This window comes from Ovis canadensis, chromosome 7 (genome assembly GCF_042477335.2).
Source record: "Ovis canadensis isolate MfBH-ARS-UI-01 breed Bighorn chromosome 7, ARS-UI_OviCan_v2, whole genome shotgun sequence".
Lineage (NCBI taxonomy): Eukaryota > Metazoa > Chordata > Mammalia > Artiodactyla > Bovidae > Ovis > Ovis canadensis.
This window is the reverse complement of record NC_091251.1, coordinates 70,435,571-70,453,831: the sequence shown is the minus strand read 5'-3', so window position 1 is coordinate 70,453,831 and position 18,261 is coordinate 70,435,571. Positions and strand designations below refer to the sequence as shown.

At 42.2% G+C, this 18,261-nt stretch overlaps 1 protein-coding gene across 1 annotated transcript in view; it reads left to right on the top strand.

Annotated features, from left to right (window-relative positions):
- The window catches only part of SLC27A2 (solute carrier family 27 member 2), a 53,088-nt gene that overhangs the window by 23,872 nt on the left and 10,955 nt on the right, over window positions 1-18,261 (top strand). The window contains exons 4-5 of the mRNA XM_069596542.1: window positions 4,876-5,000; window positions 14,960-15,154. Coding sequence (XP_069452643.1) covers window positions 4,876-5,000; window positions 14,960-15,154 — 320 coding nt within the window. The remainder of the gene's footprint in view (window positions 1-4,875; window positions 5,001-14,959; window positions 15,155-18,261) is intronic.

Genomic DNA, 18,261 nt, shown 5'->3' with positions numbered 1-18,261 from the left:
CGGTGATGCCATCCAATCGTCTCATCCTCTGTCGTCCCCTTCTCCTCCCACCCTCAATCTTTCCCAGCATCAGGGTCTTTTCACATGAGTCAGCTCTCTGCATGAGGTGGCCAAAGTATTGGAGTTTCAGCTTCAGCATCAGTCCTTCCAATGAGTATTCAGGTCTGATCTCCTTTAGGATGGACTGGTTGGATCTCCTTGCAGTCCAAAGGACTCTCAAGAGTCTTCTCCAACACCACAGTTCAAAAACATCAATTCTTCAGTGCTCAGCTTTCTTTATAGTCCAACTCTCACATCCATGCATGACTACTGGAAAAACTATAGCTTTGACTAGTGGACCTTTGTTGGTAAAGTAATGTCTCTGCTTTTTAATATGCTGTCTAGGTTGGTCATAACTTTTCTTCCAAGAAGCAATTGTCTTTTAATTTCATGGTTACAGTCACCATCTGCAGTGATTTTGGAGCCCAAATAGTCTGTCACTGTTTCCATTGTTTCCCCATCTATTTGCTGTGAAGTAAAAGACTCAGATGCTGGGAGGGATTGAGGGCAGGAGGAGAAGGGGACGACAGAGGATGAGATGGCTGGATGGCATCACCGACTCAATGGATATGAGTTTGGGTAAACTCCAGGAGTTGGTGATGGACAGAGAGGCCTGGAGTGCTGCAATTCATGGGGTCACAAAGAGTCGGACACGACTGAGCAACTGAACTGAACTGAATGGGACTGGATGCCATGATCTTTGTTTTCTGAATGTTGAGTTTTAAGCCAACTTTTTCACTCTCCACTTTCATTTTCATCAAAAGGCTCTTTAGTTCCTCTTCGATTTCTGCCGTAAGGGTGGTGTCATCTGCATATCTGAGGTATTTGATATTTCTCCCACCAACCTTGATTCCAGCTAGTGCTTCATCCAGTCCAGCATTTCTCATGATGTACTCTGTTCAGTTCAGTTCAGTCACTCAGTCGTGTCTGACTCTTTGCGACCCCATGAATCGCAGCACGCCAGGCCTCCCTGTCCATCACCATCTCCCAGAGCTCACTCAGACTCACGTCCATCGAGTCCATGATGCCATCCAGCCATCTCATCCTCAGTTGTCGCCTTCTCCTCCTGCCCCCAATCCCTCCCAGCATCAGAGTCTTTTCCAATGAGTCAACTCTTCGCATGAGGTGGCCAAGTACTAGAGCTTCAGCTTTGGCATCATTCCTTCCAAAGAACACCCAGGGCTGATCTCCTTTAGAATGGACTGGTTGGATCTCCTTGCAGTCCAAGGGACTCTCAAGAGTCTTCTCCAACACCACAGTTCAAAAGCATCAATTCTTCGGCACTCAGCCTTCTTCACAGTCCAACTCTCACATCCATACATGACCACTGGAAAAACCATAGCCTTGACTAGACGGACGTTAGTCGGCAAAGTAATGTCTCTGCTTTTGAATATACTATCTAGGTTGGTGATAACTTTCCTTCCAAGGAGTAATCGTCTTTTAATTTCATGGCTGCAGTCACCATCTGCAGTGATTTTGGAGCCCCCAAAAATGAAGTCTGACACTGTTTCCACTGTTTGCCCATCTATTTCCCATGAAGTGATGGGACCAGATGCCATGATCTTAGTTTTCTGAATGTTGAGCTTTAAGCCAACTTTTTCACTCTCCTCTTTCACTTTCCTCAAGAGGCTTTTTAGTTCCTCTTCACTTTCTGCCATAAGGGTGGTGTCATCTGCATATCTGAGGTTATTGATATTTCTCCCAGCAGTCAATTCCAGCTTGTGTTTCTTCCAGTCCAGCGTTTCTCATGATGTACTCTGCATAGAAGTTAAATAAGCAGGGTGACAATATACAGCCTTGATGTGCTCCTTTCCCTATTTGGAACCAGTCTGTTGTTCCATGTCCAGTTCTACTATGTTGCTTCCTAAGCTGCATACAGATTTCTCAGGAGACAGGTCAGGTGGCCTGGTATTCCCATCTCTTTAAGAAATTTCCACAGTTTGTTGTGATCCACACAGTCAAAGGCTTTGGCATAGTCAATGAAGCAGAAGTAGATGTTTTTCTGGAACTCTTTTGCTTTTTTGATGATCCAGTGGATGTTGGCAATTTGAACACTGTTTCCTCTGCCTTTTCTAAATCCAGCTTGAACATCTGGAGGTTCATGGTTCACGTACTGTTGAAGCCTGTGTTGGAGAATTTTGAGCATTTCTTTGCTCGCGTGTGAAATGAGTGCAATTGTGCAGTAGTTTGAGCATTCTTTGGCATTGCATTTCTTTGGGATTGGATGAAAACTGACCTTTTCCAGTTCTGTGGCCACTGCTGAGTTTTCCATATTGAATGCAGCACTTTCACAGCATCATCTTTTAGGATTTCAAATAGCTCAACTGGAATTTCATCACCTCTACTAGCTTTGTGCATAGTGATGCTTCCTAAGACCCACTTGACTTCACATTCCAGGATGTCTGGCTCTAGGTGAATGATCACACCATCGTGATTATCTGAGTTGTGAAGATATATTTTGTATAGTTCTTCTGTATATTCTTGCCATCTCTTCTTAATATCTTCTGCATCTTTTAGGTCCCTACCATTTCTATCTTTGATTGTGCCCATCTTTGCATGAAATGTTCCCATGCTATCTCTAATTTTCTTGAAGCGATCTTTAGTCTTTTCCAGTCTATTGCTTTCCTCTATTTCTTTGCATTGATCATTGAAGAAGGCTTTATTATCTTTCCTTGCTGTTTTTTGGAACTCAGCATTAAAATTGGCATATCTTTCCTTTTCTCCTTTGCCTTTCACTTTTCTTTTCTCAGCTATTTGTAAGCCCTCCTCAGACAACCATTTTGCCTTTTTGCATTTCTTTTCCATGGGGATGGTCTTGATCCCTGTCTCCTGTACAATATCACAAACCTCCGTCCATAGTTCATCAGGCACTCTGTCTATCAGATTTAGTCCCTTAAATATATTTCTCACTTCCACTGTATAGTCATAAGGGATTTGATTTAGGTCATACCTGAATGGTCTAGTGGTTTTCCCTACTTTCTTCCATTTCAGTCTGAATTTGTCAATAAGGAGTTCATGATCTGAGCCACAGTCAGCTCCTGGTCTTGTTTTTGCTGACTGTATAGAGCTTCTCCATCTTTGCCTACAAAGAATATAATCAATCTGATTTCAGTGTTGACCATCTGGTGATGTCCATGTATAGTCTTCTCTTATGTTTTTGGAAGAGGGTATTTGTTATGACCAGTGCATTCTCTTGACAAAACTCTGTTAGCCTTTGCCCTGCTTCATTCTGTACTCCGAGGCCAAATTTGCCTGTTACTCCAGGTATTTCTTGACTTCCTACTTTTGCATTCCAGTCCCCTATAATGAAAAGGACATCTTTTGGGGGTGTTAGTTCTAGAAGTTCTTGTAGGTCTTCATAGAACCGTTCTACTTCTGCTTCTTCAGCACTACTGGTTGGGGCATAGACTTGGATTACTGTGATACTGAATGGTCTGCCTTGGAAACGAACAGAGATCATTCTGTCGTTTTTGAAATTGCATCCAAGTACTGCATTTCAGATTCTTTTGTTGACCATGATGGCTACTCCATTTCTTCTAGGGATTCTTGCCCACAGTAGTAGATATAATGGTCATCTGAGTTAAACTCACCCATTCCAGTCCATTTTAGTTCACTGATTCCTAGAATGTCGACGTTCACTCTTGCCATCTCCTGTTTGACCACTTCCAATTTGTCTTGATTCATGGACCTAACATTCCAGGTTCCTATGCAATATTGCTCTTTACAGCATAGACTTTACTTCCATCCCCAGTCACATTCACAACTGGGTGTTGTTGTTGCTTTGGCTCCATCTCTTCATTCTTTCTGGAATTACTTCACCGCTGATCTCCAGTAGCATATTCCGACCCAAGGGAGTTCATCTTTCAGTGTCCTATCTTTTTGCCTTTTCTTACTGTTCATGGGGTTCTAAAGGCAAGAATACCAAAGTGGTGTGCCATTCCCTTCTCCAGTGGGCCACGTTTTGTCAGAACTTTCCACCATGACCCATCTGTCTTGGGTGGCCCTACCCAGCATGGCTCTTAGTTTCATTGAGTTAGACAATGCTGTGGTCCATGTGATCAGATTGGTTAGTTTTCTGTAATTGTGGTTTTCAATCTGTCTGCCCTCCCATGGAGAAGGATAATCTCCCCTTTTCAAGATCCTTAGTTTAATCACATCTACATAGTCCCTTTTGTCATGTAAGGTAGCATATTCATGGGTTCTAGAGATTCGGATGTGGATGTGTTGAGAACCATTATTCTGTCTATATCATCCACCATAGAAGACTATCTCCTGCTTGCTCAAGACGCTTACAAACTCTCCAGAATTGCAACCCTAGCTGCTTCTCCACGTTCATCTCCTTTGACCCACTTACCTTTCACCACTCTGGTCACAGACCAACTGAATCTTGGCCATCCCCCAACCTTCTGGACTGTCCTATCTTTATAGTCCATGTTTTTTCCTCTGCCAGGAAGTCTCTCATTTTTCTCCATATTCATTTCTCAAGACCTAATTCAAATCCTACCTTTTTTAAAATATGTCTTTCTCAGCCCTTGCCCAGGAAAAATTAATCTACCTCCCCCAACACACACACACACTTAGGGCTTCACTGGACTGTGTTTATTTATTGCAAGCTGACTTTTGCTAGAAAACCTTATGTCTTTTCCCCCACTATACTGTAATCTCCTATTGAATAAAACCATGTCTTATTCTTTTTTTTTTTTTGCATTGAATATAGTTGGTCCCTAACACTTGTTTATGAATGTAATTCACATATGAATTTCAAAAGTGAAAAATATAACTTGGGACTGTTTTGGTAGCAATCCTTTATTGGTACCTTCTATTCCTTCTCGCTAGGTGCTACTCTTGTTTTGCGGACCAAATTTTCAGCCAGCCAGTTTTGGGATGACTGCAGAAAATATAACATCACTGTCATTCAGTATATTGGTGAACTGCTTCGATATTTATGCAACTGTCCTCAGGTAACACTTCCTATGTTTCATTATCTTTTTGAAATGCTTAAGATGGGAATTCAAGTCACTTTGGATCATGCTAGGTTTCAACTGCTTCTCATATATCAGTTTTCAGTTTATACTATAGTTTTTCATTATAAAGTCTTGGCAGCACACCTACCATAGGGAATTTGTTGGTTAGTGTGTTAGTGGCTCAGTCATGTCCAACTCTTTGCAGCTCCATGGACTGTAGCCTGTCGGGTGCCTCTATCCATGGAATTCTCCAGGCAAGAATAATGGAGTGGGTAGCCATTCCCTTATTCAGTGGATCTTCCAGATCCAGGGATCAAACCCGGGTCTTCTGCATTGCAAGCAGATTCTTTACTGTCTGAGCCACCAGGAAAGCCATTCCTTGATGGCAGTCATTGTAATAGGGCTTCCCAGGCAGCTCAGTGGTAAAGAATTTGCCTGCCAAGCAGGAGGCACAGGTTCGATCCCTGGGTTGGGAAGACCCCTGGAGAAGGGAATGGCAACCCATTCCAGTATTCTTGCCAGGAGAATTCCATGGACAGAGGAGCCTGACGGTCTACAGTCCCTGAGGTCACAAAAGTCAGATATGACTGAGCATGCACACAAAGCAAAGTCGCTGTGATAGCGTTATTCCCTGCCTTTGTGCCTGTTTTCATACCTTACCCTCTACCAGCATATCCTCTGCTTCCTCCTCTAGTTTAAACCTTACTCACTGTCAAAGCCCAGCTTCAGTGATACCTCACATGCTAAACTTATGTGAGTCACCCAAACAGAAGTCATTGCTTCCTTCCTGTACCTCATTTCTTTTCTCCCCCTTTGTGGCCCTTGTCACTTTGCAAGTGTTGGTCTTCATGCCTCCCATGGGACCACATCTCATCGCCTTGCCCTCTCTTATACCACATTCATGCAGAAAACTTTTACTTAATGTTGCTTAGTGAATAAACTTAGGAACCCTCTAACCAAATCTGTTACCAAGCTTAGAACAGATGTCCCAAGGTAATGACTCCAAGTACTGTGGATCTGCCCTGCCTGTAGATACCCACATATCTTGATGGGGTTGTTTGAAAGAGCTCGTTCTGCCCAGGTTCTCAGCTCTCATCAGAGAGGGCAGCCTGCCTGGGACCACATCAAGGTCCCAATTTTTTACACCCATTATTTTGCACCTACTCATTCTTTACCGTATGAATTTATCCCGTGCACCATAGGATGTTTAATAGCATTCTTGGCTTTTACGCAGGACATGCCAGTGATACCCTCCCCATCTTCCCAGGTCATCATAATCAAAATGTCTTCAGACATTGCCAGATATCCCCTGGCAGGCAAAATCAACCCTTCATTAGGACCACTAAACTAGACAATGCAATAAACTCACCAGATTCTACTTTTTTTAATCCTTTTACTCATCAAAAGAAAACAAACTCAAAGGATCACTAAGTTGATCAACTGCTATTTATAAGCACCAGTTATGTTCAGTTTCGGAGAAGGCAATGGCACCCCACTCCAGTACTCTTGCCTGGAGAATCCTATGGACAGAGGAGCCTGGTAGGCTGCAGTCCATGGGGTCGCTAAGAGTCGGACACGACTGAGCAACTTGACTTTCACTTTTCACTTTCATGCACTGGAGAAGGAAATGGCAATTCACTCCAGTGTTCTTGCCTGGAGAATCCCAGGGACAGGGGAGCCTGGCGGGCTGCTGTCTATGGGGTCGCACAGAGTCAGACATGACTGAAGTGACTTAGCAGTAGCAGTATGTTCAGTTTACATATAGACCACCTTAGAAATATTGCAGATCCAGTTCCAGACCATCACAACAAAGGGAATTCCACAATAAAGCAAGTCACATGAATGTTTTGGTTTCCGAGTGCACATAAAAGTTATGTTTATACCATGCTATAGTCTTTTAAGTGTGCAATAGCATTATATCTTTAAAAAACAGTGTATATACCTTAATTTTAAAATACTTATATTGCTAAAAATGTTAACCATCATCTAACAATGCTGGCTTGCCACCAACCTTCAATTTGTGAAAAAAATAAAGAAGTATCTGCAAAGCACAATGAAGCAGGGTATGCCTGTAACAAAAGCAGTGTGACGTAAAGAAGTATAAGATGCTCTTGCCTTAGTTCTTTCCCTTCTAACTTCATGTGGTCTCTGCCCGTATGGCTCTTCATTAGAGAGATCCTTGCTACTGATTCTCAAGCACACCGTCCTGCCCCTCACCATGCATCTCGTGGGTTACTGCTTTCTGTGGCACTGTCACTTCTGAGACAGTGCAGGTTTGTATGACTGTTGTCTTTCTCCTCCAGTTAAATGAAAGCTCCATGCACCAGGGGCTTTGTTGATTGCCAGATCTCTGGCACTGAGATCCGTATCTGGCACATTCTAGGCATCAACAAATTTTGCTGAATGAACCTCTAAATTCTTGCTCCTGAAAGATATATAATTGACTTGAGGGAAGTAATGTGTTCCCCCAAAATATCTGGGCTTAGCACACATTATTCTAATTCATGAAGCAGAGTCAACAGATTCCTGAGGGTCATAATTAGCTATGAGTTGGGTGAGGACCTTTCCCATAGCAATTTCTGTTTTTCACATGAATATTCCACCTGGTCTGGAAGATTGCATGCCTCTGTATCAAACCCCAGAAATCCATATAGGGCCCGCTGTTTGGCTTTTCTTCTCTGCCTTAAAAACACCTCATTGTCAGTTAGAAGTCTCCTGAGGGAGGGAGCATGTTAGGTTTTTTTTCCTGTTAGTTCTAAGGGGAGCCACCTTTGGAGTTGAGGAAAACGTTCATATGTCACTTTTTCAGGTTCATACCCATACACACACTTCCACATTTCCTCTTTATTAATATTGTCTCAGATGCTGGAAAGCATTCAGTTTGATTGGGGTTTTACATCATCAAAATATATTATGATTTGGTGTATAATAGTAGTACATGGACAGCCTCTAATCTAGAAAGAGATTTGGAGTTTCTGTTTGCCCTTGATTTACCCCACCCCTGAGTTCTGGTCTGGTTTGTCTGGAAAATACTTATTAGTATTGTAAGAAATGCTCAAAGTCATCTCAATAAACCTTCAGTTAAAGGCTTTTTAAAATGTTATGATCTTTTGTATAGAAAATGCAAATCAAAAATACAATGAGGTAGCATAGTGGTCAGAATGGCCATCATCAAAAAAATCTACAAACAATAAATGCTGGAGAGGGTGTGAAGCAAAGGGAACCCTCCTATAGTGTTGGTGGGAATGTAAATTGGTACAGCCACTATGGGGAACAGTATGGAAATTCCTTAAAAAACTAAAAATAGAGCTACCGTTTGATCCAGCAATCCCGCTCCTGGGCTTATATCCAGAGAAAAACATGGTCCAAAAGGATACATGCACCCCAGTGTTCACTGCAGCAGTTTACAATAGCCAAGGCATGAAAGCAGCCTAAATGTCCATCAATAGAGGGATGGATAAGATATGGCAGGTGTATACAATGGAATATTACTCAGCCATTAAACAGAATGAGATAATGCCATTTGCAGCAATATGGATGGACCTAGAGGGTGTCATACTGAGTGACGTAAGTCAGACAGTGAAAGAGAAACATCCTCTGTTATCACTTAAATATGGAATCGTAAAAGAAATATATAAATGAACTCATTTACAAAACGGAAATAGACTCACAGACTTAAAGAACAAATTTATGGTTGCCAGCGGGGGAAGGAATAACTAGGGAGTTTGGCATCGACATGTACACAGCGCTATATTTAAAATGGATAACCAACAAAGACCCACTCTATAGCACAGGGAACTCTGCTCAAGATTATGTAACAACCTAAATGGGAAAAGAGTTTTTAAAAGATTAGAAATACGTATATGTATAACTGAATCATTTTGCTGAACATCTGAAACTTTCACTGCATTGTTAATCAACTATACTCCACTAAAAAATAAAAAGTTAAAAAAGAGGAGATGATATATATGTAATGAAATATTGCCATTTGCAGCAATAACAGCAAAAGTGGATATAAACTAGAACTGATGGTGGAAGGTTCTGCATCAATATCATCAGAAATGCCCTCAGCTTTCAAGCTTCTGAAATTGGCTGATCCTGGAGCAGCTAACTCTACCGTCAGCCGCCAGGCACTGGATATCAGGGAGGCAACTCCTACCCTAGCTAAGCATATGAACCAAATGACACCCATCCACAGAATGACCTGGTTCATCAGGAGAATCTGGGGCAATATTGAGAAGATGCTTCTCTTCCCTCTCCTGGGTCATGTCCAGTAGCTCCCTTGGTAAAGCAGAGGACTAGGGAGAAATGCACGAGCCACCCTAAGGCAGGAGTTCAGTTTTGGCTCAACAGGCTTAGTATAGTTCTTAAGAGCAAGGACTCTGGATGCAGCAGGTCTGAACTCTGACCATTTGAGCAGCATGGTCAACCTCTCTCAATCTTTTATCAGAGACAGGAGACTTATTGTCTGGGGAAGACCTAGAGAAGCTCTGAACTTCTCAAGGACCCTAGGAGCAGAGGAGGGCAGGGATTGAGGCACTGAGAGCAGAGACTGAGTAACTGTCTACTTACTGACCAGCTGCCTTCCCCTGCACAGCTTTCAGAACTCTTAGTAAGTGATGCTTGCAGGCAAGATGTCGGAGGAGAGGTATACTTTGTTGTTGCTGTTCAGTCCCCTAGTTGTGTCTGTCTCTTCGCGACCCTATGGACTGCAACACGCCAGGCTTCCCTGACCCTCACCATCTCCTGGAGTTTGCCCAAGTTCATGTCCATTCCATTGGTGATGCCATCCAGCCATCTTAGGGAGTCATTCTTAGGGAGAACTAAGCTTTCCCAGAAAAGAAACTGGACATTGGCTTAGACAGAGCAGCTCAAGCATCTTTTTGTTGCCTCATGCGTGCTCAGTTGCTTCATTGGTGTCCGACTCTTTGTGACCCCATGGGCTGTAACCCATCAGGCTCCTCTGTCCATGGGATTCTCCAGGCAAGAGTACGGGAGTGGGTTACCGTGCCCTCCTCCAGGGGATCTTCCCAACCCAGGGATCAAACCTGCGTCTTTTAGGTCTCCTACATTGGCAGGTGGGTTCTTTACCACTTAGTGCCACCTGGGTTGTCTTACTCCTAAATATGAACAGATTCCAAAGGAAAACCTCTAATAGGAAAGATCATTTTTAAAACAGAAGAAGAAAGAGCATTAATTCAGACAGTAGGAGAAGACTTCCAGAAATCAATAATTAATATTCTCAGAAATGTTAGAGTAGATATTATATCCATAAACCAAAATAGTATGCTACTAAAAAAGCCAGAATAATGCCTCCTGAAAAATAAAAATATGATTTAAAAATTACTTAATCCATAGAAAAGTTGCCAGATAAAGTTGAGTAATCTTACAGAAAATTGGAGGAAAGATAAAGTGATAGACATGAGTGGAGACAAAATAAGAAAATTAGAGGATCCAAAAGATTCAGTATCTGATTAATAGGACATTAGGGAAAGGATAGCAAAAATGGAGAGGAGGAAATGATTAAGAAATAACACAAGAAAACTTCCCAAAACTGAAGGATGCATTGAAAGGGCTAATTGAGTACCTAAGAAAATTAGTGGAATTTTTTTTAAAAGCTTAAACTACACTATGATGTTATTTAAGGCTATCAAAAGAGAGAGAGGATTCTATACGAATAACATTTGACTTGCCAACAGCAACACTTAAGCTGGAAGACACAGGAAGCTGTGCCTTCAAAATTCTAAGTAAACATTATTAATGATCTAGAATTTTATATACAACCAAATTATTAATCAAGGGTAAAATAAGATTTTTCAGACATTCAAAGTCTCAAAAAAAAAACCTTACCTCCTGTATACCGTCCTTTAGGAAGTTCCTAGAGAAAATATTCCATCCAAACAGGAGAGTGAAAAACCAAAAAGGAAGACCCAGGATCCAGGGAAAAGAGACAAAGGATATTCCTAGGCCAGGAGAACAGCTAGTCCAGATTGGAACAAAAGGATAAAAGGAAGAAAAATGGAAAAAAAGGAAATTATATCATCTGATAGAAGGCGTATCATTGTATTTAGATGCTTTTGGAGGATAAGGAAAGAACTACAAATAAAAACTAAGAAAATCAAGCAAATGGGCAGGGAGGAAATTATTCCTAAGAAAAACAAACATTTGTTCAAGAATTTGTTCATAGTATGTTACTGAGTTCATCAGTGGTGAGTTAGGGGCAGAATAATGTGAACATTGAATATTGTTTTAACCAAAAATTGTGATATTGGAAAATTGAGAGAGAGTTTAATCCCCATCCAGCACAATGGGAAATCAGTAAATAATGTCTAAAGTGTTTACTCGAAAGATAGCAGATCTTTTCATTTAGAAACACGGAGGTGAGAAGCAGCAGCAACAAGCATTAAAGGCATCTGCCTCTGGGTAGTAGGCTGGAGTCAAAGGACGAAGACAGATAAATGGAATAACATTTCTTCATATAAAAGCCTTTCAGTACTGTTGGGTTCTTAAACTCTGTGTGTGTGTGTGTGTGGCTTTTTTTTAACTAAGGAAAAGCATGCTCTCTGAAGTCATATAGATTTGGATTTGAATTTTGGAGCAACTGTGTTTCTACCCGTGTGATCTTGGGCAAATTACTTTAAACTTTTCAAAGTTCTGTTTCCTCAACTGTAATCTGAGGCAAATACTTGATTATCTCTCACATTTCAGTAGGGCTCCTTCGGACCTTAAGATAATACAGGGCAATTGCCTGACACATAGCAAAACCCTTAATAAAAGTCTTCTGCTTCTTCTGATTACCTGGCACCCTTCACCCTCTCTGAACACCCTGACCTCTGACCCTTCATCAGTCATTCAATCCGCGGTGGATTAAAATGCCCCAGGTGTGTTTGCATGTTGCACCTCACCTGTAACGTGGAATAGAATGTTTGATCTTTGTTTAAAAAAACAAATGAGCAGGTGACCCTTGACCTAAAATACAGTTCCTTTGGGGAGTGGCTCTGGTAATGAGGAAATTCCAAAAAGAGAAACACTGCTACTCACAGGCCCTGGTGATCAAAAGCTTAGGTGAGAACCAGACATCTCCAAAGGCTCCAGGAACTCTCAAACATTTCCAGCCTACAGCCTTAATCCTTTTTGCTGGTGTAATTGGATCTCTCGGTTTATGATGAACACTAAGCTGGTGGTATTGTGACTGTGAGCCCAGCTACCTGGCACCTGCAGGTGACAGATGCACCTGTGAGGCCAGCCCACTTCCCACATTTCAGAGCGCTGCACCCTCCTGCATCCTAAGCCCTCCCTGGTGTGGATGTCCCAGCTGTGAACTGTTGAACAGGATGGCTGGTGTTTTCATGGCGGAGGTTATGTCTTCTTTTACTACAGGAATGATACTCTATGCAAAGCACAGGGCCAGGCACTATGGACAATATATAGAGAAATTTGGACTAAAAGGAGCCTGCAGTCTAATTAGACAAAGAAATTAACTAAGAGGGCAATGGTGGACTGCATGTAGAAGAAATAAGGTCTTGGGTTTACATTCTGAATTGCTACTCTTGAACTTCTCACACAGGCCTTGGGACCAAGTCAGGTGGTTATTTTTAAGCAAATATTTTTAATGTTTTATTCTCAGAGTGGCAGTGAGGCACACCAGTGTTGGGGCAAGGATAGTCTCTGCAAAGCTGACAGTCCTTGCTGAGGAATAGTGCCTTATAGACAAGGTGACCCTATCTATAAGTCACTATCCAAACAGGGCCATTTGAGAGCAGAAGCCGTGTCACTAAGAAGCACATCGGAACAACAGGTGTAAACCAGGACTGGCCCTGGCAAACCAGCTGTATGGTGTCCTGACTGCAGTTGTTATTGTTTTAATCACCAAGTCGTGTCCAACTCTTTTGCAACCCTCTAGACTATAGCCCACCAGGATCCTCTGTCCCTGGGACTTCCCAGGCAAGAATACTGGAGTGGGTTGCCATTTCCTTCTCCAGGGAATCTTCCCCACCCATGGATGAAACTTGTGTCTCCTGCATTGGCAGGAGGATTCTTTACCACTGAGCCACCTGCAAAGCCCATCCTGACTTATCGGTACTTGATAATTATAAAAGGGATCCAGGTAACCTAGGGACCAAGAGAGCTGATGAAGAGAATAGGTTCCCACTCAGAACAAGTAGATTCGTGCAAGTTCAGAAGGCTTCTCAGGTAAGACTTCTCAATACACTGGTTAAGAACCACTGGCTCAGACTTCCCTGGTGGTCCAGGGGTTAATAATCTGCACTTCCACTGCAGAGGGTGCAGGTTTGATGCCTAGTTGGGGAACTAATATCCTGCAAGCCATGTGGTGGGGCCAAAAAAAAGAACCACTGGCATGAAGCCCCTAGTCTGTCTCTCTGCCTACACATTTCCTCCTCATAAGACTGCACAAGGGGCCCGCTTTTAACTAGGGACAGGTATTGTCCACCTCTCTGGTTAGATCTCCTGAAAGAACTTTGTCACTTGAATTTTGACCAAGGAGCTACTTAAAAATTAAATGCTCACACACTGCTCCACTGGCTCCTTGACACCTCTCGCATGGAAACCATTCAAGTTTTGTTTGGTTCGGTTTTTAACCACCGGATCAAAGGTTCTCCCCTTGTCAGAGAACTGCCAGCCTCTCACTGCAAACAGTTTTTTTTTGTTGTTGTTGTTCCCAAAAAGGGTCTCTTATTCCAAAATCATTTCACAGTGATTTCACAGAGTAAGAAATAATGTAGAAATGCTCTTCAGAATGTCTGCTCTTTTAAGCAAATCGCTGTTCAGTTAAAGACATTCGTATTTGACAGTAGAGGAGAGCCATAGTTACCTAGCACTTTCACCTCTCTCCATCCTGTTTTCTCTCAAAGGTCATCGAGCTACACATTTTGCAAGTTAAAATTATACTTATTTACCTGCCCCTCCCTCCAAGCTGTGATCGCCTGACCTCAATCAAATGTCTCATTAATATAAAATATCATTAAAATTACCTAAGGTTCGGGCATATTTATAGGGCCTCATAAATGTGATTGAATGGAAAACAGCCCAGTTCTTATCCACCTCTCTTGCTGATTGATAAAGCTCAGCTTTCAGTTGTGTATTCAAAATAGCTTTTCCATTGTGATTTCTATTTATAGCAAAGCATATTCCTCCAGGCCACCTGAGGCAGCTGGAAGCCAGTTCCCGCCCCCTTTTCCCCTCCACCTGCTCTTGTGATCACCTGGTCTCTCTAGACAATGAATGCGTGAGCAGGAGTCTTCTGTCCAGTCCCATCAGGCCCTCACGGGAGCGCTCTTGACTGACTTTATGGAAAATGATCCTCTCTCTCTCCCTGGACTGTGTTCCCATTTTCTTCTTCACTGTCAAGTGAAGACTATAGCTTCAGATTGTGTCCCTCTCTGACAGACCGCTTCCCATGGCACCTACAATTCACTGAGATTCGCCAGCCTCATCAAGAGAACAGTCAACATGCGCAGGGAGCTCAGCTCAGTGCTCTGTGATGACCTAGAAGGGTGGGATGGTGGTGCAAGAGGGAGGGGATATATGCATACATGTAGCTGATTCACATCATTGTATAGCAGAAACTAACATAACATCGTAAAATAATTATACTTCAATATAAAACTTAGAAGGAAAACAACATGTGACTCAAGCTTCAGATTGGATGGGGATTAAATACTGGCATCACTTAGTTTTTGGTCCAGTTGTCTCATATCACCTCTTAAAAATCAAAATGGGAAAATACAAGTCTTTCGGCTATTAAGTTCCCAGTGTCGGCCCATGCTGTGATGGGAGTGAGGGGTTGGGTATAATATGTGTGGGGGACAATAAAGGCGTGCACTAAGGTCAATTCATAACCAACATAAATATGTAGAAACACAAAGGCCATTATTAATATGCAAGTACAGCCTCCCAAGATGTTTCAGTTTGGTCTCTTCTTTCTCCTGCTACAGAAACCAAATGATCGTGACCACAAAGTCAGAATGGCAGTGGGAAATGGCTTACGAGCAGATGTGTGGAGAGAATTCATCAGGAGATTTGGGGATATTCACATTAATGAGTTCTATGCTTCCACTGAAGGCAATATCGGATTTATGAATTACACGAGAAAAATTGGTGCAGTTGGAAGAGTAAACTACCTACAGAGAGTAAGTATGTTGGAAAACAAGGGCATCTATAGCCAGCTTTCAGTACATGGAGATTTCTTGAAAGCTGTATCATGATGATGCTCTTATAAGAATTCCATGACCCATCTATATCACCAAGAGAGGTTTTGCTCATTCTCTATGACAATGACCTAAAAATGACAGGGTCCTTTAATTTTCACATATGAATTTCTATTAATGACAATCCACTATGTCTTCCATCTATAACTTGTGTGAAGTCTTTAATGCCATTTATACTTGTATATGTTAAAAACACTTGAAGGTTACCAGTTCTGTATGTTAACTACACATTGTGACATGTGTCACCATCAAGAGGCTGGTGGAGGGTCTTTTTATACATATAGGTGCAGGGCCCTGTCCCCAGAGCTTTGGAAGGAGGGACACCTTGTGTTCACCTTTGTTCAAAGGAGGGCTTCCCTGGTGGCTCAGAGGTTAAAGTGTCTGCTTGCAGTGCGGGAGACCTGGGTTCAACCCCTGGGTCGGGAAGATCCCCTGGAGAAGGAAATGGCAACCCACTCCAGTATTCTTGCCTGGAGAATCCCATCGATGGAGGAGCCTGGTGGGCTATAGTCCACGGGGTTGCCAAGAGTTGGACACAACTGAGCAACTTCACTTTCACTTTCTTTTGTTCAAAGGAGGGTGGGCCCAAACATCAGTATTTTTTTTAGTATTTTTAGAAATAAAGTTCTTAATTGGAGGATAATGGCTTTATAATGTTGTGCTGTTTTCTGCCATACAACAACATGGATCAGCTATGAGTGTGTGTGTGTGTGTTTATCTTCTGTCTTGAACCTCCCTCCCACCCACCTCATATCCCACCCTTCTAGGTAGTATTTTTTTAAAGCTATTCAACCAAGATTAAGAACTGCTCCTTTGAGAGAACCAGGATGCATCCGAGTTCTTGGATGCAATTGTGTTCACCTGGTAACCACACTGGGCTTCCCAGATGGTGCTAGTGGTAAAGAACCTGCCTGCCAATCCAGGAGACTAAGAGACACAGGTTGGGAAGATCCCCTGGAGGAGGGCATGGCAGCCCACTTCAGTATTCTTGGCTGGAGAATCCCATGGACCGAGGAGCCTGGCGGGCTACAGTCCATAGTGTCACACACAGCTGGACACGGCTGAAGTGACTTAGTACCACGCCATAGTAACTATACGAGAAAGATATTTCTTCTGTGTAAGCCAGCTCATGCAGCATTTTCTTTTCCCTCTCAGTCATTTTATTGCCTCATCTCCAGACAATCTCTTTGCTTTTTATTGTGTCTGAGCAGTCTTCCAGATGACCACCTATTCTGCAAAATTCCAGAAACGTTCAGCAAATGCTGAATCTTCACTGACTTGAGCAGTCATTACTGTTGTTATGCCTTGAGCACCTCATCCTGCCTGGGCATGAAATAGCCACACCAGAGCTCCCAGGCAACCGATGCCCCCAGGGACTGACCAACCAAGTACAGAGGACAATAGTCCTTGTGCATAAGAGAGCTGGCCCAAAAGACCAAATTCCAGTACCATCCCAGACTAGCCCAAGGTCATGCCCTTTCCCATGGTCATGCCTCAACTTCAGAAATAAAACAGAAAGGGAAAATATAGAGCCTAGTACCTGGCCCAAACTTATGTAATAAGGGGAAAGAGTTGTTGAAAGAATTACATTAGACAGAATATAGCCCAATGCCTGCCATATAACAGCCTTGAATAGCTGTAAAGATTATTATCGTTCCATTTTTTGTATCCTGGCCTGATCTCCTGGGATTTCCAAGTCCAAGGCACCTCTCTAACAATAAGAGCCAAGCCTATACTACACATGTCCCTCCACTGTCGTCTATACCTGTGCCACCCAGTACAGTAGCCACTGGCTACACATGGCTATTTAAATTATGTCAATTTTTAATCAGTTCTTCATTTGACCTAGCCACATTTCAAATGCTTAGTAGCCACATGTGTTTAGTGACTACCACGTTGACTAGTTCAGTTATAGAACATTTCCATCACCATAGAAGATTCTACTGGGTAGCTCTATTACAGACTTGAGAATCACTGTTGAGAGGGTCAATCTTCTCTAGTCAGGGTCAGGCCAACCTGGATGAGTCCAAACCTTGGAGACCCAGGATAAATGTGGTTCAAAAACAAGAGAGAGCAGACAGCTGAGCTGAGGCCTGGTGCAAGATATCTATGTGGTCACTTAAGTGTTAGTCACTCAGATGTGTCTGACTCTTTGTGACCCCATGGACCATAGCCCGCCAGGCTCCTCTGTCCATGGGATTCTCCAGGCAAGAATACTGGAGAGGGTTGCCATTCCCTTCTCCAGGGATCTTCCCAACCTGAGTCTCCTGCATTGCAGGTGGATTCATTACCATCTGAGCCACCAGGGCACTACTGACACTCAAAGACATGAGTTGCAAGGACTTCTGTGCTGGTCCAGAGGTTAAGATCTCACCTTCCAATGCAAGGGGTGCAGGCTCAGCTCCTGGTAGAGGAGCTAAGATCCCACATGCCTTGCAGCCAAAAAACCAAAACATAAAACAGACATAATACTATAACAAATTCAATAAAGACTTTTAAAATAGTCCACATCAAAAAAGATATCTTTTTAAAAAGTGAGTTTCAGGGAAACATTCAAACCAAACCTGAGAAGTTGATGTTGTGTATTACTAGTTCTTTCCTTCTCATCCACTGATTGCCATGTTTTGTCATTTTCTACTTTAAACAAAACCATATTTTATAACTAAAAAAAAAGGTTACCATACATTTGATAGGGAAAGAAGCAATAGTTACCACCCTTAATTTTTTTTACATTCTTGCAAATAAACAAGATCTATATTTGTTGACTATATATACTATTTGGTTTTTAATGGTTATCTGCTACTACAAAAGCATATGATTGGTTAATTTATGTATAGATTTGAATATAAATTTGAAATGGACATAGTAATCATAGTTAATAATTAAGTCTAAATACTATGATGTTTGTGTTTTGCTGCAAGTGTAGATAATAATATACTTATTGCTCTTACTGAGTTATATAAATTTAAATTCTTATGCCCTTGGATTATAGTAACAAGAAATACAGTAAAATTTTAATAATTTTATAG